Source organism: Vipera berus, assembly GCF_964194415.1.
Source record: "Vipera berus genome assembly, chromosome: 4".
NCBI classification, from domain to species: Eukaryota; Metazoa; Chordata; class Lepidosauria; order Squamata; family Viperidae; genus Vipera; species Vipera berus.
The window spans coordinates 22,198,935-22,225,206 of NC_138206.1; the positions used below are offsets into that span (position 1 = coordinate 22,198,935).

At 38.4% G+C, this 26,272-nt stretch overlaps 1 protein-coding gene across 1 annotated transcript in view; it reads right to left on the reverse strand.

Annotated features, from left to right (window-relative positions):
* The window catches only part of MIPEP (mitochondrial intermediate peptidase), an 83,087-nt gene that overhangs the window by 28,683 nt on the left and 28,132 nt on the right, over positions 1 to 26,272 (reverse strand). Inside the window, exons 7-14 of the mRNA XM_081326610.1 lie at positions 19,883 to 20,039; positions 18,028 to 18,076; positions 17,628 to 17,688; positions 17,048 to 17,100; positions 12,341 to 12,494; positions 11,358 to 11,435; positions 8,562 to 8,766; positions 5,613 to 5,722 (exon numbers count right to left, since the gene is read on the reverse strand). Of these exons, the coding sequence (XP_081182736.1) occupies positions 5,613 to 5,722; positions 8,562 to 8,766; positions 11,358 to 11,435; positions 12,341 to 12,494; positions 17,048 to 17,100; positions 17,628 to 17,688; positions 18,028 to 18,076; positions 19,883 to 20,039 (867 nt within the window). The remainder of the gene's footprint in view (positions 1 to 5,612; positions 5,723 to 8,561; positions 8,767 to 11,357; positions 11,436 to 12,340; positions 12,495 to 17,047; positions 17,101 to 17,627; positions 17,689 to 18,027; positions 18,077 to 19,882; positions 20,040 to 26,272) is intronic.

Sequence of the window (26,272 nt, forward strand, 5' to 3'; positions counted from 1 at the left end):
CTGCTGCTGCATTCAACCACGGTTACGTAATAATCATTTCCAATCATCTGTAACAGCTTCCTCACGACAATGGGGAAACCAGGGGGAAGGTTAAATCTGATTAGGAATGCTGATGCTCCCTACCATCTTCCCATAAGGAAAGTGGGGAGGCTGACAGGACATTGCAAGTCCAAGTAAGTGGCTGTTACCTGGTGGGGGAGGGAGCAAAGGAGTAAGAAGTCCAGCAAGGTCAGGGAGGGTGACCAAGAGGTGCAGTAAGGATCAGGAAGGGTGCAGAAGAATGCACCGCAACTTAGAAAGGGCGCACAAAAGTGGGATCAGAGGAGGCTGTGGTGAAGGGAGGGTGTGCAGGGTGGAAGACTGGAGGAGGATGCATAGCGGGGTAGAACCTATCCACACAACTTGCAACCTTTGCTGCCAGCTTCCTCATTTTCATTGTCCCTGCAAACCTCCTAAAAGCAAAGTCAGTGGGGGAGCCAGTAGCAAATCTGAAATGGCTTTTGCTCTCACGGCTTTTTTTGCCTGCTCATGGTCATTCTGCTGATCTACTTAGATAAGTAAATATCTCTGAAACAATGACCTAACTGAAACAATGACCCAATAAGTCATGGGTTTTCTAGTTATACTTAAGGCTAGAACTTCTAAATACCTGCTAAAAATGAACAGAAAAAGTATCATGGTAAAGATTTATGACTCTTTCAAAATGTCAGCATACCTATTACAGAAACAATCCAGTAGACATTAATTGCTAATCATGAATTTAGATTACGAGAGGCAACATGGCTTTTATTTATAGAACCAGTGACAAATTAGAGGAAGGTGAGCCTAAATCTGGAGTACTGTGTACAGTTTCGAGCACTACATTTCCAGGAGGATATTAACAGATTAGAACAGATTTGGAACACGGTGATGAAAATGATACAGAACTTGAGGACATGACCTATCTGGACAGGCTGAAGGAACTTGGGATATTTAATACGGAGAAAGAAGACGAGGGGACAGATGGGGAACTCATCAAATTTGCAGACGACACCAAGCTGGCAGGAATAGCCAACACTCCAGAAGACAGGCTTAAGATACAGGAGGATCTGGACAGACTCGAACACTGGGCGCTATCTAACAAAAGGAAATTCAATGGTGAAAAAAGTAAGGCTCTACATTTAGGCAGGAAAAACGAAATGCACAGGTATAGTATAGATCAGGGGTCAGCAACCTGAAACAGTGAAAGAGCTACTCGGAACTGGTTCCCTCACAAAAGGAAAAACTGGGAGCCGCAAAAAATGTGTGCACATGTGCGTACATGCGCACATGTGCAGAACAGGGTTTGACTGAAGAGTGGAGCCAAGGCGAGATATGCACCTACCCTGCATATTTGAATTGATTGGTTGAACTTTTTTAGTCCCACTTTTTTTTGGGGGGACTGCACATGGCAGAGGACTGGGAGCCGCAGGAGATGGCTGAAAGAGCCGCATGCGGCTCCAGAGCCGCGGGTTGCAGACCTGTGGTATAGATGGTGCCTTGCTCAATGGTAGTGACTGTGAGAGGGATCTCGGAGTCCTAGTGGACAATCACTTAAATATGAGCCAGCAATGTGCTGCAGCTGCCAAAAAAGGCAATACAATGCTAGGCTGCATTAACAGAGGGATAGAATCAAGATCACGTGAAGTATTAATACCACTTTACAATGCCTTGGTAAGGCCACACTTGGAATACTGCATCCAGTTTTGATCACCACGATGTAAAAAAGATGTTGAGACTCTAGAAAGAGTGCAGAGAAGAGCAACCAAGATGATCAAGGGACTGGAGGCTAAAACATACAGAGAACAGTTACTGGAATTGGGTATGTGTAGTTTAATGAAGAGAAGGGTGAGGGGTGACATGATATCAGTGTTCCAATATCTCAGGGGCTGCCACAAAGAAGAGGGAGTCAAGCTATTCTCCAAAGCACCTGAAGGCAGGACAAGAAGCAATGGATGGAAACCAGTCAAGGAGAGAAGCAACCTAGAACTAAGGAGAAACTTCCTGACAGTTAAAACAATTAACCAGTGGAACAACCTGCCTCCAGAAGTGGTGAATGCTCCAACACTGGAAATTTTTAAGAAGAGACTGGACAGCCATTTGTCTGAAATGGTATAGGGTTTCCTGCCTGGGCAGGGGGTTGGGCTAGATGACCTCCAAGGTCCCTTCCAACTTTATTATTATTAGAAGACTGAAGGGAGACATACTATCAGTGTTCAGCTAATAAATGGGTACTATAGGGCAGGGCTTTTCAACCTTTTCACCCATTTTACCACTTTAGGATATGGCAACATTCGAGTTCCACCAGTCGCCTAGCAAGGTGTCAAAAACTTGATGACCCCCCAAAAAAGGAAAAAAGTGATGAAGTATAGATAGTCCTCGGCTTACAACAGTTCGCTTAGTGACTGTTCAAAGTTACAATGGCACTGAAAAAGTGCCCCCCAAGCCACAGCTGACCAAGACACTTGCCTGCCTGCCCGGTGGCGCTCTTCCTCCTGTCCGAGGTTTTCATTGTTGTGAGCATTTCTGTTGAGGATTGGCAGTGGGGGTGGGGTGGGGTATGTTTGGTTTTTATTCCCTCCCCCCATCTGTTGGGTGGTTGCAGCAGGTTTTGGTCACTTCACATGACCCTGGGACACTGTGACCGTCATAAATCTGAATCAGTTGCCAAGCATCTGAATGTAAATCACAAGACCCCGGAGATGCTGCAACATTCCAGCTGATCGGCGCTTCTTCTGGGCTCAGCAGCAGTGCCAGGATCAGCGCCGAGCTCCAGCTGGAGCCTGGCGCTGATCCGGACACTTCCATTGAGCCCTCACAGCCCTGAAGAAGCACTGATCCTGGCGCTTCCGCCGAACCCTGACAGCCCTGCAGCTCACTCAGGCTTGTGCGGTGCTGCCACCGGTTCAGCTCATTCCCCTCCCCTGCTACCACTTTTCTAGGATGGCCGCGTACCACCTGCCAGGTACCCGTACCACTGGTTGAAAAGCCCTATATACTAAGTAATGTATAGCTTATACTGCATAGGTATATACAGGTTATAAAATTACGAATAGTCCAAAGGAAGTAGAATTCCTAATATATAATTATCAGTGGATTGATATGTGGATTGCATTGATAGTTATTGTCTTAAATGACTAGATAATTTCAAACACATTACAGAAATTCACAGTGTTTCTGAAAATCTTTAGGGCAGAATAACTTGAAAGGTCCTCACCCTGTAGAATTTAGTAAGAAATATGACAAACCATTAGTGAGAAAAGAAAGCTGCCCTTGGAATTTCCTCAGTTTGATCTAGCAAGGCAAGTCTTATGTAAAAGAAGATATACAGACTAGACTTTTATTGAGAAGTAAAAGTTGTTTTAAAAAGCACTATTTACTGAGAGTTTTCACATAATTCTTTTGTTTAAGGAAATTTCACTTCTTAGTTCTACTTTTTTTTTGGTTCCATAACCAAGAATCTTTGATGAAAAGCTTTTTGCATAAATTTTTGTAAAACTGACATAATTAGGAGCACTAAATCAATGCAACACTTTTCAGTGAGCATAACTAATGAAGAAAAAAGCAAGCATGTTTTTGGCTCCACTTCTAAGAGATTGAAAACAAGATTTTCCTAAAACAAGATAGATTGTAAGCAAGCCACATTATCATAACAAACAACAGGTTTGTACTCAGATTCTGATTACACATATTTATATTTAAAATTACAAAGTATGAAACATTTAAACAATCATTATTTTTAAAATAATTCAAATTTTTTTAAAAAAAATATGCACAAGAGGCAAATATTTAAAATCATTAAAACAAAAAAGCAGTTTCAGGAATCAATCTTAATCCTACCATCCTGTCTATTAATCAAGTCAAAATTAAAGTTGACTCAATTGCTTCCTGGTGCACAGCAAGTTTATGTCAATCAATTTCCACAAAGATCAGACTTGGGAATATGTAAGAAATGGGTTCTAAATGCTTGGCTCCAAATTTGTGAATTAAAAAGAAACAAATTCTGTTAAGGCATTTGAAAAAAATAAGAGATGGCAGCTGGTAAACAATAAAGCTGCAAAATGAATCTATGGACCTACTTCAAAGAAAGCATGTTTACCATTACTCTGTACAAATAATTCCTGGATGCATTTTTCTTTCAACTCACAATTCAATTTCATAATTCCAGAAAGTGATTAAAAAGTTAAATTTCCTTTGCAACAGAAATATCTATGTGATATTAATGTTAAATGCTTAGGTTCTGGAATATTTTTAATTTAGTAAGCAGTGTTGTATAAGCAAAACACTTCCAAAAACTGTTGGAAATAAACCTGCATGTACTCAAAGACTATGTGGAACATTTCTGCTCCAAAGTAGGAAAGGGGTTTTTGAAGGGCATGGGCACTGATTTTATACTTCCTCATATCTCCTTAGAGAAGCTGTGTCTTTTTATGGATTTGGCTTTGTAGCGCTGCAATCCCAGGAAAATATGTATTGTGAGATATGGAGACACTGGCAGCCTGCCCATGCTGACTCTGAAGCATCTTGACACATACTGTCAGCACTTCCTTACTTCAAACACATTCTTGGGAAAATATGCAGCTGTTTTAAAAGGATGCCAATAGTTGTGGCATGCATGCCCAGATCCCTTCTGGAACACCTTTTTTGCTCTATATATCAAGTGCTGCACCTTCATGTACACCAGACATGTCAAACACAAGGCCTGGGGGCCGGATCCGGCCCATGAAGTGGTTTCATGCGGCCCGTGAAGCCATCCTGGAAACAGTGAGGGAACGGCCCCCACAGCCTTGGCCCTGGCCCAGAGACCCTTCTTCTGCCAGAGACCCTCAGATCTGTCCCACTCCTGCCCAGGCCCCCATAGGCACCCTTGATGCGAACGATGTAGAGCTGGCCACGCCCACCCAGTAGGCCATACGCACTCTAGCCACACCCACCCAGTAGGCCACACCCACCCAGGCCATACCCACCCGGCCCCCTGAGGGCAACCGCAATGCTGATGTGGCCCTCAATGAAATTGAGTTTGACACCCCTGATGTACACAAGCAGATCTACTGAAACCTCCTGAAGAACAATCATTCCAACCTAATTTTTCAGCTGAATTTTATAAAAATAGTCTTTGACCTACAAACTATTCAAGGTTACGATGGCACTGAATAAATGGTCATAATTAGCAGTAGTTATGTTCTGGGCGCTTGGCAACCAACTCACACTTAGATGCAATCCTGCTTTATGACCATATGGTTTGGTGACAGAAATTCCATTTTCAACTGCCACCGTAAGTTCAGGACTACCTGAATGTCTGTCTGATCCTGATAAATAAGGAAAGTCTGCTATAAATTGAATTGAATTTATTGAATTTAGATCCCTACCCTATTAATGTTTTGAAAAATCTTATAGTACATAAAAAGCTAAGATAATACTGATTTGTAACAGTCTGTTTTACGAAGAGTTTTTAAAAAGACAGACTCAACAACTACACTTCTGTTTGTATAATGGTTAATGTGAGAGGTGGTGGTGAGAAGTGAAGAGAATAAAATACTTTTTCACTTAACATTATGTAATTGGAATGATTTAGGAAAAAAATGTTTTCCTACCTGACCCGTTTTATAGTGTCTTGCAAATTGGTTCACCACTCGGTAATCATTTGCAAAGTATTCCATTAAGATAGAAGGAACTTCAGCAAAGTCAGTAGAACACCTTGTACCTATAGAAAATGACATAAAAAATTGATTCACAGGAAGCTAAAAAAAATTATTTTTTTCTGTCTCAAAACTTTTCTCCACTTTCTGTTTTGCTGCAATAACTCATTGTCATGTAAATATTTCATTTTATAATATCATTCGACTTATTGGCAGGAAAGCTAAATTTATACAGTACTCCTACATATTTTCAGCAAATCACAAAGTAAAACAAAATATTAGAACAACCGGGTGAGGCACCTTATGAAGCTGTGAATCACCCCTTTTATAAACTTATGCCAGGCTGCAGCAAATCTGGTCAAATGTCTAATTGCCTTAACTCTATGCTTTCTTAAAATATCAAACTATGCCTGAGAATTTAATCCTGTCTGCAAATATTATCATCCCCATCTGTTTAATGACATCACATATCTAACATTCATATTGTTTCCTTTATTGTTTAAGATGTCAATCATTTAAAAAACAAGTTTTTTGGTTTGCTGCTTCTTTTCAACTATTTCGAGACATCTGATAATGAAATAATTTCTTCTTATTTCAAAAGTCATTCCACAAATCAAGCTTTTCCTCTATTATACTTGCCTATGTGCTTCAAGCCTTTCCAGAGTGCCGGTTTCTGGAGCAGCAAAGACAGAATCAGTTATTTTTCAAAAATTGTACCTAAAACTTCCTCAGAAAAGTTGCTTTTTGGAGAGGGAGACTCAAAAGACACAGCATAATAACTTCAAGATGTTATTTCCATCTTGGCTAAGAGAATCATTGTGGCCGGTGGTCTACATGGGCTATAGATTTGATTCTACCCATACTGAATGTGTGTCAATACACTGTGTAATTCTTTGTTAGTGTGATACAGGACTTCTAAGATAATCCCTAGGTTGCACTTGAAAGGGTGTCATGTTGGCCAAAATGTGTCTGAAGAGTCCAGTACTGTTCTTACTATTATCAGAAATATGATTACAGCTGGTAATCTAGTTTAAACCTTAACCATCTTACTAAAAAGTATGTGAAAGACTAACGGTAGGATGGCTGGCAAAGTTCAGTATCTATGACACCATATGGTGAAAATGTATCACATGGAAGACTGAGATTCATGAGTAAAAGCTAAGGCATGAATTAACGAAAGAAACAAAAATGCACTCAGCATGTGCCTGTGACCCTCCTCAACAGTTTTAAAGAGGGGTGTGGACAACTATTGGTCTGAAAGGGTCTCCTGTTTGAGCAGGGGGCTGGACTAGAACAGGGATCCCCAACCCCCGGGCTGTGGACCGGCAGCCGTCCAGGGCACACCAAAAACTAGGCTGCACAAATAAGCGAAGCCCCATCTGCGCACATACAGGATGCAGGCAGCGTGCGAAATCATGCCCTCCCGTCCCCTGGTCTGTGGAAAATTCTCCACAGAACCAGTCCCTGGTGGCCAAAAGCTTTGGGCCGCTGGACTAGAAGACCTCCAAGGTACCTTCCAACTCTGTTATTCTGTTAAGAGAATGGAGAAAGGGATATAGGTTTGAATAAAGATGGCCTGTTCCTGTGGAGTTGATTGATAAATGCCATGTAGGAAAATAAAGGTGGATAAGGAAAAAATGCATGTAAGAGAATAACAATAGCAAAAATGAAGTGAAAGATACTGGATAAGGCACAGTGAAAAAGATAGCTGTAAAGAATATAACGTGCAAGCAGCAGACAAGCATGTGAAGCTCCATTTATGCAAGCAGCAGGCACACACACGAAACCATCCCCTTCCCCTCGCTGCCACTGCTGGTCCGTGGAGCCAGAAAGGTTGGGGACTGCTGATCTAGGAGACTAAATTAAATACTTGCGATTGCACATGACAGTGTTCAAAGGAGACCACCATTAGGAAAACATTTTTAACAACAGGGTTGCAAGGAAAAAAGCGTATTCCCCCAAAAGAACATTGCTACTCATTTAGAGTTGGCAAAACACTACATGGACAAGCCAAGCAAATACTGGAAGATTGTTCTGTGGATGGAGAAAACCAAAACGGAATGTTTTGGCTTGAATGAACTTACCTGGATTTATTTAATAAATAAGACTATATGTTAGTTGACTCATGATGGTGCAGTGGTTAGAATGCAGTATTGCAGGCTAACTCTGCCCACTGCCAGGAGTTTGATCCTGACCGGCTCAAGGTTGACTCAGACTTCCATCCTTCTGAGGTTGGTAAAATGAGGACCCAGATTGTTGGGGGCAATATACTCACACTGTAAACCACTTAGAGCACAGGTATCAAACTTGCGACGTCACGTGACGTGTTGCGACGTATCACAACTTTTTTCCCCATTGCTGGCAATGGGGTGGGTGTGGTTTTGGCGTGAAAAATTTGGCTCGCGGGCTGGCAGTTTGACACCCCTGACTTAGAGAGTGCTATAAAGCACTATGAAGCAGTATATAAGTCTAAGTGCCATATAGTTATTAGTTCATTTTGACAGCTCTCTGCTACTAAACCTATTTTTAAAAGTTTTGAAAGTGGATGCATTTGTTTTGTTTCCACATCAAAACATGTTTCCATTCATGAAGACCTTTATATACAGTATCCCCTAATAAAAAGCTATGAGTGACTAAAAAAGAATTGTGCAGACCTGGTTTGTGTCTTATTCAGACTACATATTGGTTTTTGTTGCATATAAAAAATAATTTCCTTGTTTAATACTGCCTTCTAATCTATTTAACATGATCTTCTGTGTTAGATGCAAACTGAGGAATCACAGAAGATCATGTTAAATAGATTAGAAGGCAGTATTAAACAAGGAAATTATTTTTATATGCAACAAAAACCAATATGTTGTGTACATATCATAAAATACTTGGCTTTTAATACTGATTGCTTACCCGTGACATGTTGATAACGTGTTCTTCCCAGCATGGAATGCATAGCATGTCCCATTTCATGGAAGAGATTCTCCATCATTCCAGGAGTGAGCAACGTTGGTGAACCTTTACTGGATTGAGGTAAACTTAGCATAATGACAACAACAGGAAGTTGATATTCTCCATTTTCTTGCAGTCTACCTCCACGGATTGTAAAGTGACAATCCTATATTTAAAAAAAAACGACACAAACACACTCACACAACCACTCTCTATCAGAAATATTCGATATTTTGCCATCTTAACATATGAAAGTAATACTAGCACAATTTGTAAGAGTCACAAACTGCTCATAATTATAGCATTATCTAAAATTTTAATTTTTGAAATATATCAAAACTGATGAAGTACTTTTATGGACTTGACTAAGCAAAACAAGGCCTTTTGCAGCACTCAATCTTCTACATATTTTTAAATTTCTTTTCTAGTTTACTTATACTTTTAACTGAACCCCAAATCCCTGAATTCAACTGAAAATTTGAATGAAACTTAGTGCACACCTGCCAACTAATACTTAGTGTGTTGTCTGGGCTTTGGGAGATCACATTTTCTGTAGATGATGTGTTAGTTTTGAAGGATTATGGAAATTCCTATCTCCACTAAGCATTTCATTCCAATAGTACCTGAGAATTTCCTAAAGTGCCTTTTGGGAAGGTATGGGGACTTCTGGAACAAAGGAACGAGAAAAGCTCCTTCCATGAGCTTTCTCTCAGTCACAGATCCTAAAATGTAAGGCAGTGTAATTTTATACTTTTAAACATACTCACCAAACCCAGAAAGCAATACCTTTGCATAGAACTGTACTATCAGATCTAAGAATGGGACCTGATATGTATATTAATGCTTAACGCAATGTTCCAAAATGGCCAAGACCAAGCAAGAAATATCTAAGATGATAGTGTTATTAAAACATGTAATTAATACAGATATAATTTTATATCTAATGTAATCTAATCTAACCATCTTTAAAGGAAAAAACAGTTTCCAAACATATTCATTCTGATTTGGAAAAAGTATACAGTTTTAATGATTACCATTCTTTTTCAGTTGTGAGAACATCCTCCAGGTATTACTGAATTACAATTCCCATCAACCCAAACCAACCAATAATTATGAAGAATTATGAAAGTTATAGTTCAGCTACATCTGAAGAGACATAGATTCCTACCTGATATAATAGAATTAGTTGAGATGTCTATTTTTCTGTCCTTAAAATATTCAAAGTTGAATGAATATATAAAGAATAATGTTATTAATTCCAACGTGGTTTTTGTGTTGTGATTCAGCGTCCGCCTGTGATACCGGAAGCTGAGTCTGATGATTCTGAAGAGGAGGAGGGGTTTGGAGAGCCTTTGATGTCAAAGGGAGGCTCTGATGCACTGCAGGACTCTCAGCCTGGCCCCTCCCGTCATGTTCCTCATCAGACTCAGCCATGTGAGCACGAGGTATTGGACGTAGATGATTCACAGCTGGATCTATTCAGGGACGCTAGGAGCAGGAGGCAATCCAGCAGAATAGAACAGAGAAAGGCAATGAGGCAACTTGGTGAGAGGAGAAGGCAATGAGAAGCCACACCTTGGGACTGCTGATAAAAGGGGAAGGTGTGGGAGGTGCTGGTTGCTGAAGGCAACCGTTTGAAGATCTTCTGTTAGAGTCCTGGTCTGTTATTCCTGTTTAACTCTTGTTTGAACTTTTGGTTTAACTTTTGTTTGAACTTTTGATTTCTTTATAAATAAATCTGGTTGGGTTTTTCCAGCCTGTAGACTATAAAAAGGGGTTGTCCCTGACATTCAAACAGGGCCAGTCGTAGGCTGGAACAGAACATTTTGTTTCAATCACAGAATGTTGTCATTTACAAAAGGCTTACTGGATACTGCTATTTGAAATAGGGTTTGGGTTTCAAATGCCAGTATTTGTTTCTGATACAACACGAAGGAAAAAGAAACTCATGCTCCATTGATCAATCAGAATATGGAAAAGTAAGCTATCTCCTTGGATATGACTCAAGACAAGGGTCCCCAGCCCCTGGTCCATGGACTGGTACCAGTCCACGGCATGCCAGAAATTGGGCTGCGCAAACAAGCAAAGCCCAATCTGCAGGATGCAGGTACCACATGAAACCACGCCCCTTCCAGTCTATGGAAAACCACTCTTTGCGGAATCGATTCTTGGTTGGGGGCCACTGCCTTAAGAGAATATAGCCAGTGGCCAAAATATTCTCTATGCACTAAAATGAAGAAAGGACTTTTAATTGTGTGACATTATTATCACAAAAGAGCTAAACATTAAAGCATTCTTTCCCTAAAAGCCCCAAGTAATGGGTTTTGTCATTCCCTCATTTAAGGCTATGTTACATGTTTTATTAAGTTGTTCCCAAAACAATGGTCACTGAAAGTTGTCATCTTTTCAGGCCGTAATTTAGGAACTGGTCACCCTGGCAATTCTGGATATCCGAGGTGGGACAGAAGGAATTTGCAAATATCTACTTCTAATGCAGGAGACATCAAAAAAGGTAAGTAGTGTACTCTGATTCTCGATCATCTGCACTATTTTTGTATTCTTAAGCATGTTATTATTGCATAAATACAAAAAAATACTTGGATTTAAGTAAGATTTTTTTTTTACCAAATGTACTTTTAATGGCATATCCTTAATTTGCTCTGAATAATCAAATAAGTTTTATATTTTACCATGAATTAATTTTTGGAGGGTGAGGATAAGACAAATTCAAAGTGATCATTGATGTTAGAGAGTTACCTGATGAGGCTTGTCTGGCCTTTGAAAAAAGTCACAGTAAATATATCCCAATAATCCTTCTTGTTCATGGACAACTGCCTAAAAATAAAATGTGAAAGTTGAAAAATTGGCCACGTGGTGAACACTGATAATTTCATACCAAAATCTAAATATAAAAACTGCCTAACTGCATTCCACATTTTATTTTCATCTAATAATGGAGGCAGTTTGAAGACAGAATCAGTCTGAATTAGTTTTGTCATATTATTTATTTATTTATTAATTTAATTTGTATACCGCCCTTCTCCCGAAGGACTCAGGGCGGTGAACAGGGCAATACATAATAAAAAACAAGATACAAAAATTAAAAAGTAATTAAACAGCAATGCCCGTAATAAATTAATACAGATTAAAAAGTTAAGGTCAATTTATAAAACCCAACCCCATCCCATCAGGCCAGGCCAGCTTGTTCAAAAAGGTGGGTTTTAAGATCGCGCCGGAAGGAGCGGAGATCAGGTGCCATCCGGAGCTCGACCGGAAGATGGTTCCATAAATCCGGCGCGCCCACAGAGAACGCCCTCCCCCTGGGGGCCACCAGTCGGCATTCTTTGACCGGTGGCACCCTGAGGAGGCCCTCTCTGTGGGAGCGTACTGAGCATTTAGTGCAGTCCTAGCTGTTCTCAGAAATCATCTTAGTGATTGCTATAGCTTAAGGTCTACAAATGCACATAAACTAGTAAATCTGACTTACTTTTTCCTCAATCACAGATTTAACACTGAGTTTAATTTCTCCTAAGTCCTACTTAACTCAAATAAATTATGACTGATGAAATAGAATTTCAGCAAGAATAAAGCAGAACTAATTTAGCATAGGTTCAACTCAAGTAGTATAATCAAAGCTTTAAATAGATAAAGATTATTATTGTTATTCCTACTTAAAAGATGTAGTATATTTATTCCTTTTGTCTCTTAACTTCAAAACATTTAGAAATTAAATCTCTTACCAGTTTACGAACATCTTCACACCACACTTCTCCATTCTCAGGCTGTTCAGCATAGAGAGAGATTCCGAGAAGCTTATTGAACAAAATGTTCAGTCCATCCATACATGCCCCAAGAGAGAAAAAGGGACAATATAGGGCTGGTTCAATATTATACCTAAAACATCCAAAAAGAATGTGTGTTACAAAAGAACATGAGGCTGTCCCACCTAAATATCTCACCAACTAGGTGACTTTGGGTCAGTCACTCTCTCTCAATTCAACCCACTTCACAGAGTTCTTGTTGTGGGTGAAATAGGAGGTAGAAAGTGTATTAGATATGTTCATTGCCTTGAATTGTTAATAAAGGTAGGATACAAATAAATAAAATAAAAATAAAATAAACTATCCCATATATATTGATACATGTACATGCATTTGCTAGCAAGACTGGAATTTTATGAAAATTGCTGAGCTTCGGCCCCCAAATGTAAATTATGTACAAAAAAGACATTTTAGACAGTTTGTATTTCCACTGGTCTTTATGCTTATTTGAATCACATCGATGGACATTCCTTCTGAAGCAAGGAAACGCAACAACCTATTAACATCATGCTGGACGTTACCACTGGGTGTGAGAAGTGAGAACAGCTGGATAGACTCATCACAACATCTTGTTTTAAGCATGATGTCAGATCAGAATAGTTACACAAAACCCAATAAGCACAGTAGAGTCTACAAATATATTTGGTTGTCAATGTATTGATTGTGCCATACGAAGTAAGAAGACTTGATTATAGGAAACTGAAAGTGTTGAGAATATAGCAAACAATGTAAGGACATGGTAACATGTACAAAAGATAGGCAGAGGACTGGCAGAGGCATCTATAAAGACCAACTGGCAGTCAGAAAATATGATGAAAACTTTTTAATTTCACAAAATTTGGACAGATTCAACCACAGTTTCAACTGGCAATCTGATATTTTAGATCAAGCCAAATCCAAAAATGCTAGGGGATTCCTGGAAGCTTTGCATTCAGACATATCATTTATCACTAGACACATAAACTCCATTTAAAAGTTATAATCAAATGCCTTTAAAAAAAAATTATGTGGCAGCCCATGTTACTTGCCTAATTCCAGCTGGCTAATAAACCAGTTCATAAGAAAAATATATAATCCCTGTGATCAAAACAAAAGGCATAGTCAAATTAATCAAATACATGTGGGTCATTTGGCAAATGCTTCTTAGGAGCCTTAACTATTCCCAAAATACTGAGCAGAGTAATCTTTTCCACCTTCTATCTAATGTTCCTGCTTATCTTTACCTTTCTTTTGGGGCTTGCAGGCCTTACAAAAGAACTATGAACTACAGCTATCCATTAAGCTTTGGAGAGCCATCTGAAGCCTGGAAGCATTTCAAGAATCAAAGTGACATTCAAGCCTTGCTACAGCATGCCAGCTTCCTAATATAATGTAATTATTGTTGATAGGATAGGTGTATTGTATTATATTGTAATGCATTATATTGTAATATATTGTTTGCTCTTTAGAGCAGATTTTGCAATTTACATCAGAAGTAACATTAGACTAATATATCACATAACCAACTGAATAGAAAACAATAAATGAAAGAGGACATTGATTTATTTGAACTGAAATCCTGATTCATATTAAAAGGAACAGTCTGTGGGATCAGTGAAGGTTTCTGAAGAGGAAAGAATCCAAGGATTTCAGTTTGGCTCAATAACATTTTTATAGGCAAGAAGTCAGGTCAACTGGTTCCATGAAGTAAATAAAGTTTGTTCATTATTATTCATGAACAACATGATTCAAACATTAAAGACTGCTTCTAAAGAGCAATAATTTCAGTGGGCCATGATAAACAATTATTTCTAAGCCTGTATGCTTTCAGTGGTCTAAACAAAATACAGACATATAAAATTACTCTCAATTAGTCTGTACATTTGGAGAAAATATGTTGTGTATGACTGCCATCAACTTCACTAAATGGGTTTTTGATAGCCTTAATTATGAAAATTATTATATTTAAATATCTATTATAAATTATTCAGCTGAAATTTCATGTGGCATTCATTCACCGCAGTTTGCAAGCCAAAAGATTCTGTACTGTGTTGTCAAGAAAAAAAAATAAACCTTTAGATAAAGGCTTCCACTGAGTGGTGATTTGCCAGAGATCCTGTCATTTTGTCTACACTTTTGAGGATGGGAGGTTCCTCAACATATTTTCTCTAGAGGTCTTGATCATACAGTCAATTTTGCCTCGTGTTAGGCTAAAATACTGGATTTAACTCACAATCACCCATGGCTTTGTGGTTAGGGCACATTTTGAAGCAATCTACAGTATATATATATATATATGTGTGTGTGTGTGTGTCTGTGTGTCTCTCTCTGTCTCTCTGTCTCTCTCTCTCTCTCTGTATGTATATATATATATATATATATATATATATATATATATATATATATATATATATATATATATATATATATATATATATATATATATATATATATATATATATATATATATATATATATATATATACATACATACATACATACATACATACATTTCATGAACTCTCTTCTCTCTCTTCAGATTGCACTCTTAAGCTGTCTTAATAGATCATCAAAGTCTAAGGTTTTTAACCTGCAATATTTCCTGTGTAGCATCCATATGTGTGTACATGTGTATGTGTATTTTTCCTCATTTATAAACAAAATCTGAATATATTTTTCAAAATTCATAGAAATGCATACATAGCCAGTATTTTAACAGTTAAAATAATACAGACCATCCAAAATTGATCACTTAGACCTGCAGTGTGCCTTCAACCAAGTTTAATTTGAGGTTGGAGACTTCTAAATTATCAAACATAGGAAATCCCACTGAGCTTCATGGGATTTATTCCCAAACATACAATTACAACCTTAGTAATAAATATAGTCAATCAAAGCCTGGTGAATTGTACCCTTAAGCACAATTTTGCAACTAAGACTGGAAATTAAGTTCATGCATAGCCCAATCCTATGCATGTTAATTCATGATTATGTCTTAGTACCTCCTGCAGGACTTATTGCCAAATATCTATTTACAGGATTGGAGTCTTATAGAAGCCTGAGCATGTTTTAACTAAAATTACGTACCGTGCTAATAAATTACACTCTAAAATCTAATAGAAGAGAGAATACGTAGTTCAGAGTTCAAGTGTCTTTGGTGCTCTCTGGGCTTGGTTGTTTGCTTGCAGATGTTTCATTACCCAACTAGGTAATATCATGAGTGCTAGTGAGTGTGGAGTTTGCTCCCTGTTTGTATACAATAGCTTGCCCTGCCAGTATTTGTGGGGTGTGGGGTTTTTCTCCTTGTAGTTCCTTGATTAAAATATTATTTTCAGCTTGTTTGTTTATCTGGTGTTAATCTCTACTTATCGGAGTATTGGCTGCTGGAGATGATGTGTTCTGATCTTTTTGTTTCCTTCTGAACTTTTTTAGTGTGTATTTTGAATGGCATGTAAATTTGGTTTATCTCTAAGTGTCTATGGATGGCTGATTTGTCTGAATGTCAAACTTCCAAGAATTCCCTAGCATTTTTGTTTAGCTAGGATTAGGACTAGGATTCTTAGTTTTTCTGTTGAAATTATTGATGAATCGGTCTATGTGTTGGGAGATTAAGGAGTTTTCATTGTGTCTGGGTTCAAATTCTAGAGCCTCAAACTGCCTGTTGATGGTACAAGAAAATACACCTTAATTAATTAGAGATGGTCTAGCAATTTTTTTAATATATGCAAAGCAAACTTATTTCTCCCAAGAGCTGTATTTTTTAAAATGACATTTATTATTTTAATCCCATTACTTTATCTTATATGCTACTCTGAAAACTCAAAGCAGTGTACAATTACAGTATTATATTAAAATACACAAAATTGTATAACCTTAAACAACAAGAGGTCCCTGATGTGTCACTATCTGGGCAACAAAATTTTTCAGATACCTCAAAATGTGTCTCTGAAGAACCATGTTACGTAGTTTTTCAAAAATATAGTGCTGAGGGGATTTTAATATATAGAGAGTAAAAGCAATTATGTATCACAGAGTATTATTTTAAAAAATACAATTCCGAGTAGAATGCAAATCACACTGCTACTGTGAGATAGTAAATATAAAAGACTGTTCATCCAAAATAAAATTTTACAGCTGTGGGGGGGAAAAATGAGTTATATTTAGGCAAGAACTCCCCCTAGTGTTGAAGTATCTGAAAATGCTAATTACGGTTATCATAAAGCTAGGCTGGGGTAGACAACCTTGGCTCTTTTATGACTCGTGGACTTCAACTCCCAGAATTTCTGAGCCAGCCTGGCTCAGGAATTCTGGGACTTGAAGTCCATGAGTCATAAAAGAGCCAAGGTTGCCTACCCCTGAGCTAGGCTGAAAAATTTTGCTGTGTCCAATAATGTTTCCTTTCCCTTCCAAACTAATTCACTGCAATTATAGGATCCTCTGTATTGACTCTGAAGATAACTAAAGTGATTATTGGAAGATTTCTCTGTTCTTTGGTTTAAGATTCCAATTTAAGGTACTGACATGGTAAAATATCTTATTTGGGCATGAAGAACCCCAAAAGGAGTTATTAGGGAGTAAACCTAATCTTTCATGCCTTAATAATAACTAAAAAAACCTAGAGAGTTAACAGATGGGGCCAATGCTTACCTCTCAGCACGTAAGACACCACTAAGGTATGGGTGATCCCAAGGCATTAATTTCTGAAAATGAAAGAAACTAAATCTTGAAACACTAGCAGAGTATTTTAGCAGGTATCATATCGAGGGTTAAGTTACTATGAATGATATTTTAATCTACTGTACATAGGGTTGTATTTATGAAAGCTTTAACCATATTATTTTTTCAAATACACATGCTATTTTATTATTAGGGCTGTATAATTAAAGTATTAAAAATACAAAAACAAAGGCAAAAAGGAAAAAGACAATGATCCAGTTAATTTTATAAAATATGTATAATTTCTCAAGTCTGATTTTATTCTTCTCAACCTTATATCAACCCTGAACAGGTTTAACTTAAGATACCGTATTATATTTTCTATCTATTTGTAATGTTGAAAGCAGTATCTGCCTCTCGGCATTTTATTTCTTAAAAAATATTAATCCTAAAACCAAAAATTGAAATGACATGAATAAAAACAAAGTTCTATCAAGTCAATTTATTGTTGGAATTATTGAAATAAAATTTAAAATTAGATAAGTTACATGGGAAAAAATGCATCACTTACTGATTTGAAAGGATATAGTTTCATTTTCATACCTTCCATCATTTCAAAATCCTTTTGAGTGCTACAAAACAATTTTATAATTAGTTTTTTTAAAAAATTCTTTACGTAACTCAAGCAAAAACTGAATAAAACTTAATCAGAGATACATATATTCTTCATTTTTCTGGCCTTTTCCAATAACATAATAGTACTAAAAAAATATTGGGAATATTTTCTTCTCCCCATTATTAGAAAATAATTAAAAGTGTTTAATATTTTAATTAAGGTTTGAAAAAGAAAATAAAAAGAATGAGGATATTTTAATTCCTATTATATTATGAAATTACAATTACAAAATGATTTTTGCCCTGAAACAAAATGAATTTGCTATCTGAATAAAATTAAATGAAAAAAGACTCACCGACTGAATAATTTATCTGAAAGCTTTGTAAGAAACTGCATTACTGTCTCTAAAAAAAAAGAGAAACTTTTAAGAAATAACACAACTGTAGATTTTACATAAAATATATTTACTAAATGCCTATAATTAAAACCTGAATTAAAATCACACTGAAAAGGCTGAATATATTAGTAATCAGTTATATTAGTAATCAATTTAGCTATAAACAATGCTAAAACTGAAAATATATTGCTGTGTAAATCCAAGTCTCTGAAGATAACGATGAAATGGTGTTTGTTTTTTTGAGCCTTGTGGAGAAATAAAATGGGCAAATTTAATAAGCAAGTAATATTTAACACTGAATGCAAGATGAAAACCTGGGTATGGTAATCCTCACTTGCCAACTACCTCATTCAGCGACTGCTTGAAGTTGCAACGGTGCTGTTCCCTTTTAGCCTGGCATCAGACATGATTCTTCCAGGGAATAGGAAACGTAAACCCTAACCTCTAGGGCAGGGGTCAGCAACCTGAAACAGTGAAAGAGCCACTCGGAACCGGTTCCCTCACAAAAAGAAAAACTGGGACCCGCAAAAAAATGTGTGCACATGCGCGTACATGTGCGCATGCGCAGAACAGGGTTTGACTGAAGAGTGGAGCCAAGGCGAGATGTGCACCTACCCTGCATATTTGAATTGATTGGTTGAACTTTTTTAGTCCCACTTATTTATTTTTTTTTGGACTGCACATGGCAGAGGACTGGGAGCCGCAGGAGACGGCTGAAAGAGCCGTATGCGGCTCCGGAGCCGTGGGTTGCAGACCTGTGCTCTAGGGAGAAAAGGTATTAACCCTGTCACATGATTGTCATTTACAGTTAGTACATGTCCTGTGCTTGACCTAGGTTTATCCCCCTTGCAGAGCAGAGATTGGAGAGGAAAGAATGTAAGCACACTGTAGATAATACACACCGAAAGCATTGCAGTGGCATTTGTTAGCACACTATACAAACAAACTGGTATATTTCTTATTCTGCGAAGCGGGGAGAGAGAAAAAAAGCAATTTCTGAAAGCAATCTCTTCTGTGTTTGACCCGCTACCTCCCCTCTGTAAAGAAGAGAAGGAAGGGATTACTAAATAAGTAGGCACACAATAGTGCATATACTAGGCTGTTTGTGCAATGTGCTCATGACTGCTAGTCCCAGTGCATTGCTTCTGATGTGTTTTTCCCTTGTGGGTTTGCTTACTCTTTTTTAATCCCTTTCTCTCTAATGAACGTAATATGTAATTCCCTTCTTGTTAATTATCCCAGCTTCAGGATGAGCATTCCAAAGGGCAGGGAAGTAGTGTGATTATTATTGTCAATTTTAGAGCTAGAAAGGACTGTGGTAGAGTTAACATATGTTTTGCTTAGGGACAGAGTTGCCAGTGCCAATTGTGGTTACTAAACTGGACTACCTGTATTAGTACGTAAACCCAAACATGGAAACTTCAGCATTAAACTAGACTATTCACTGAAATCTATACAGACAAACAGCAATTTCAATGTGTATCAGAAATCATTGCAATAATAATAATCAACAATAAAAGAAGAAAAGTGCTTCCATTTAATGATTTTCCTGACACTTCTTTCTTTGGAATTTTTTTCCTGTAAAGATCAAATTAACCTACTGTGTTGATCATATTGTGGCAAAATGAAAATCTACTCTAGCAAAAATTTTATTTTTTAAAAAAATAAAATCCCGCAAACTTTTAGAAGATTACAAAATGTAATCATTATATTTCTAGCAAAACGTTGGTCCTAATTCTGTGCAGTACTCTGTATAACTAGCACTGGCTCTCATGTCTTCCTTCTCCTTCAGTGCAAAGATGCATTTATTTACCTGGGGTTTGGGTCATTGTTCCTTGAAGAGCTCGGTGAGCAAATGTATCATAGCCAACTAACTGGGCCAGAGTATTTCTACTGGCAAGCAATTCATCTAAACATTGTAGTTGCTTAACATTCGGGTATAGAAAAACTTTGTAGGCAACTTCACGTACCTAGAGTTAACAACAATGAAAACAACGAATAAAGTTATATAAAGTAGCATAATTAAAACTAAAATAAATGATAATAAATAAAACATTGATAGTTAAACTACCATCACCATATGTGTTTTATAATAAAAGACTTTTATAATAGAGGAACTCCCCAAAAAATAGACATAAGCAGGTTACAAACAAGCCCTTAATTTATTGACCTCAGTATCAGACTTCAGGTGCCATGGCTGTTTGTTCTCCTTCTCTGATAATGAACTGGTTCGCTAGTGATAATATGAAAAGACTGATCATTGTTCCATATTACAAACTAACAATATTTTTATGAATGTATCTTGTCCTTTTCCTCTTTTTTGTACATATCATATCACACGGTCTTTTAAACTACACCTAATTTGTGACATTGCCTAATTTGGTGGATTCAGGACAGCAAAAGAACCAATAACAACACAAGCCCTTAAACAACATACTCAAGTCTTCACCTACTATTGCTCACTATTCTCCACTCTTTCCCAATGCTAAAATACTCCTTGTAAGTATCGCTAAAAAAACCATCCCTTTCTGGTTGCTTTTCTTCCACAGACATACACCTTCCCTCACGTGTATCACAGCACAGCTTTTTATAGTCAGCTTTGCTGTACTGGTGAGAAGGCTTAAAGCAGGGGTCTTCAAACTTGGCCCTTTGATGTCTTGTGGACTTCAACTCCCAGAATTCCTCAGCCAGGTGTGCCTCACTTGGGAATTCTGGGAGTTGAAGTCCACAAATCATAAAAGGGCCAAGTTTGAAGACTCTTGGCTTAAAGCAGACATGCCAAACTTGCGATGTCACGTGACGTCACGCAACGTATTGGAGCTTTTTTGTCATTGCCGGCAATGGGGTGGGCATGGTTTCTTCATGATGCATCTGGCCCGTGGGCTGGCAGTTTCACCCTTGGCTTAAAGGGTCTGCAGAGAACACAGATGCTAGCAATTTTCTGGGCTAGCCTGCTCTCTCATAGGTCATCAGAAGATATAGCCAAGGGAAAAGAGCTGGAGTTGACAGGAAAGGGTTAATAACCACCTTTTCTTCCTAGATGGAAAGGTTACGCTTCCTGTCCCAAATGAGGAATCATTTTCCAGTCACATATGATGCAAGGCTAAAACAGAATGCTCTGAACTGCAACTGATTGCTCCAATTTCTAAACCTGAACTTCTGGTGGGGGATTCTGTATAATTAAGCCTCAACCAAATTCTCAGAACCAGCAGGATGGCTTCCATCATTGAGTTTAATACATACTTCCTAAAGTTTCAATGCCTGATTAATCTATTTTATTCCTGTGCCTGAGATTCAGGATAGCTCTCCAATCTCCATCTCCAAAAACCAGAAAGAAAGAAAAAACAACCCAGCAGGGATTACCTCTTCTGCGGTATAAAATTCTGTTGTATTCCTATGCTTACGTTCTGCTTTGTCCCTTAATTCTGGAATTCTCCTTTTTCTTGGAGGCAGGAGATGGAAAAAAAAACCCTATCATTCAGCTTTCCTGTATATTCTAGCTCATTCTTGTAAATTAAGAATACCCCCACCAGGCCAAATCTTTACACCGATTTATTCTGCAGGATTGTATGTGGTTGTAGTGGAGTTTCTCAAATCACATGCCCATTTGGGAAGTAATGGCATTTTGGATCTTGCTTCCTTTGCCTCACTACTGAGTGGGTGCTTTGGCTATTAAGGTTGGCAGCCCCAGACATAAGCATCTTTGTCTGCTTTCTATTAGAAAGAAGGCAGAGGTTTCAATTTTTGATAGGGAAAGAAAATGCAGGAGTTCTTTGTTTGCAATTGTTTGTTTTTTCCTTCCTTGCTTCCCTTGTCCTTCAAAATATCTCCATATTCATCATCCTCTAACTCACCAAACTACACTCTGCTAGCATAAGAAGAAACCTAGTGGCTCTGGGTTCTTGATTTACTGTTGTTTACTGTTAGCTTGTTTGTTTGAGTTGGTAGTTCCTTGATTGGGGTGTTGTTTCTTGATTATTGTCTAATATTAATCTTGGTGTTAATCTCATTTGGATGTTGATTGCTGGTTTTGGACTTTTTATTTCCTTTTTAAATTTTTGTCTCTTTTGAATGGCATGTAGATGTTGTTGATCTCGATGTGCCTGTTGATGGCCGATTTATAAACAACAGCCTAATCAAGGAATCACCAAGACCACTCCTACCAATGCTGACAGAGTAAGCCATTAGTATATAAAATGACAGCACTCCCTCTAGCACTGATGACACAGCCTAGTTTGGTAATGAAATGCCTGCAAGAAAACAACCAAGCTCAAAAAGCACCAAGGATCCCACAAAAAGAAGACTTCTAGTTAGAAATGGTGGGGTTAAATGTTTTCTTTTGGCTTCACTTCTGGAGACTGAAAATTGAATTTTTCTTCCACTTACTACTGATTCTTCCACAAATCTAATATGTGGAGATTATAATAATAAAATAAAGGGAGGAGGATAATTAGCAGCATCTTTTGCTTTTACCGTATTTTCCAGCGTATAAGACGACTGGGCGTATAAGACGACCCCCTACATTTCCTGTTAAATTATAGGGTTTGGGCTATACTCGCCGTATAAGACTACCCCTCTTCCAACGCACACCAAATAAAAATTAAAAAACATCAGATTTGATTTTAATATGGTAATTTTAATTCAAATGCTTATGACATGCAGGTGCTTAGTAGGAAAACTGTCACTTATAAACATAAGGCTGTTTGTCATCAAACATGTAAACATAAAACAGTGCAAGTGGATTAAACTATAATAATAATAATAATAATAATAATAATAACAAAATAATAATAATAATAATAATAATAATAATAATAATAATAATAATAATAATAATAATAATAAGAAGAAGAAGAAGAAGAAGAAGAAGTAGTAGTAGTTGGAGGGGACCTTGGAGGTCATCTAGTCCAACCCCCTGCTAAGGCAGGAAACCCTATACCATTTCAGACAAATGGCTGTCCAGTCTCTTCTTAAAAACTTCCAGTGTTGGAGCATTCACCACTTCTGGAGGCAGGTTGTTCCACTGGTTAATTGTTCTAACTGTCAGGAAGTTTCTCCTTAGTTCTAGGTTGCTTCTCTCCTTGACTAGTTTCCATCCATTGCTTCTTGTCCTGCTTTCAGGTGCTTTGGAGAATAGCTTGGCTCCCTCTGCTTTGTGGCAGCCCCTGAGATATTGGCTCACTGCTATCATGTCACCCCTCACCCTTCTCTTTGTTAAACTTGTTGTTGTTGTTGTTGTTAGTTGCGTCCGACCCATCGCGACCCTATGGACAATGTTCCTCCAGGCCTTCCTGTCCTCTACCATCTTCTGGAGTCCATTTAAGCTCACGCCTACTGCTTCAGTGACTCCATCCAGCCACCTCATTCTCTGTCGTCCCCTTCTTCTATTGCCCTCAATCTTTCCCAGCATTAGGCTCTTCTCCAGTGAGTCCTTCCTTCTCATTAGGTGGCCAAAGTATTTGAGTTTTAGCTTCAGGATCTGGCCGTCTAAAGAGCAGTCAGGGTTGATCTCCTCTAGGACTGACTGGTTTGATCGCCTTGCAGTCCAAGGGACTCGCAGGAGTCTTCTCCAGCACCATAGTTCAAAGGCTTCAATTCTTTGGCGCTCAGCCTTTCTTATGGTCCAGCTTTCACTGCCATACATTGCAACTGGGAAGACCATAGCCTTGACTATACGCACTTTTGTTGACAGGGTGATGTCTCTGCTTTTTAGTGTGCTGTCTAGATTTGCCATGGCTTTCCTCCCCAGGAGCAGGCGTCTTTTAATTTCTTGGCTACAGTCCCCATTTGCAGTGATCTTGGAGCCCAGGAAAATAAAATCTGTCACTACCTCCATTTCTTCCCCATCTATTTGCCAGGAATTGAGAGGGCCAGATGCCATGATCTTGGTTTTCTTAATGTTTAGTTTCAACCCAAGTTTTGCACTCTCCTTCTTCACCCGCAACAAGAGGCTCTTTAGTTCCTCTTCACTTTCTGCCATTAGAGTGGTATCATCTGCATATCTTAGGTTGTTGATGTTTCTTCCGGCAATCTTAATTCCAAATTTTGATTCATCTAGCCCTGCCTTTCTCATGATGTGCTCTGCATATAAGTTAAATAGGCAAGGCGACAGTATACAGCCTTGCCGGACTCCTTTCCCAATTTTGAACCAATCAGTGGTTCCGTGTCCAGTTCTCACTGTTGCTTCTTGGCTCACATATAGGTTTCTCAAGAGACAAATAAGATGGTCTGGTATGCCCATCTCTTTAAGAACTTGCCACAGTTTGTTATGATCCACACAATCAAAGGCTTTAGCATAGTCAATGAAGCAGAAGTAAATGTTTTTCTGGAACTCTCTAGCTTTCTCCATGATCCAGCGTATGTTAGCAATTTGATCTCTAGTTCCTCTGCCTCTTCGAAATCCTGCCTGTACTTCTGGTAGTTCTCGATCCACATACTGCTGGAGTCTAGCTTGTAGGAGTTTAAGCATAACTTTACTAGCATGAGAAATGAGTGCAATGGTGCGATAGTTTGAACATTCTTTGGCACTGCCTTTCTTTGCAATTGGAATGTAAACTGATCTTTTCCAATCCTGTGGCCACTGTTGAGTTTTCCAAATTTGCTGGCAAATTGAGTGTAGCACTTTTACTGCATCGTCTTTTAAGATTTTGAATAGCTCAGCTGGAATACTGTCACCTCCACTAGCTTTGTTGTTGCTCAGCTTTTCTAAGGCCCACTTCACTTCACATTCTAGGATGTCTGGCTCGAGGTCAGTGACCACCTCATTGTGATTATCAGGGACGTTAAGCTCATTCTTGTATAGTTCTTCTGTGTAATTTTGCCACCTCTTCTTAATCTCTTCTGCCTCTGTTAGGTCCCTGCCATTTTGGTCCTTTATCATGCCCATTTTTGCATGAAACGTTCCCTTCATCTCTCCAATTTTCTTGAAAAGATCTCTGGTCCTCCCTATTCTATTGTTTTCTTCTATTACTTTGCATTGTTCATTTAAGAAGGCATTCTTATCTCTTCTAGCTATTCTTTGGAATTCTGCATTTAATTGGGCATATCTTTCTTTTTCTCCCTTGCCTTTCGCTTCCCTCCTTTCCTCAGCTATTTGCAAAGCTTCCTCAGACAGCCATTTTGCTTTCTTGCATTTCTTTTTCTTTGGGATGGTTTTGGTTGCTACCTGTTGTACAATGTTGCGAACCTCTGTCCATAGTTCTTCAGGCACTCTGTCTATCAGATCTAATTCTTTAAATCTATTTGTCACCTCTACTGTATATTCAACAGGGATATGATTTAATTCATACCTGACTGGCCTAGCGCTTTTCCCTACTTTCTTTAATTTAAGCCTAAACTTTGCAACAAGAAGCTCATGGTCTGAGCCACAGTCAGCTCCTGGTCTTGTTTTTACTGACTGTATAGAGCTTCTCCATCTTTGGCTGCAGAGCATATAGTCAATCTGATTTCTGTGTTGACCGTCTGGTGATGTCCATGTGTAAAGCCGTCTCTTGGGTTGTTGGAAAAGAGTGTTTGCTATGACCATCTTATTCTCTTGACAAAATTCTATCAGCCTGTGCCCTGCTTCATTTTGTACTCCAAGGCCAAACTTGCCTGTTATTCCAGTTATCTTTTGGCTTCCTACTTTAGCATTCCAATCCCCCATGATGATAAGGACATCATTTTTGGGTGTTAGTTCTATAAGGTGCTGTAGGGCTTCATAGAACCGGTCAATTTCATCCTCTTCAGCACTGGTGGTTGGGGCATAGACTTGGACTACTGTGATATTGAATGGTTTGCCTTGGATTCGAACTGAGATCATTCTGTCATTTTGAGGGTTGTATCCCAGTATTGCTTTTCCTACTCTTTTATTGACTATGAAGGCTACTCCATTTCTTCTGAGGGATTCTTGCCCGTAGTAGTATACCTGATGGTCATCTGAATTAAATTCACCCATTCCTGTCCATTTTAGTTCGCTGATACCTAAGATGTCGATGTCTAGTCTTGTCATCTCTTGTTTGACCACGTCCAGCTTTCCTTGATTCATGGATCTTACATTCCAGGTTCCTATGGAGAAAGAATCTTTACAGCATCGGACTTTCCTTTCACCACCAGACATATCCACAGCTGAGCGTCCTTTCGGCTTTGGCCCAGTCGCTTCATTCTTTCTGGCGCTACTAGTACTAGCCCTCTGCTCTTCCCCAGTAGCATATTGGACGCCTTC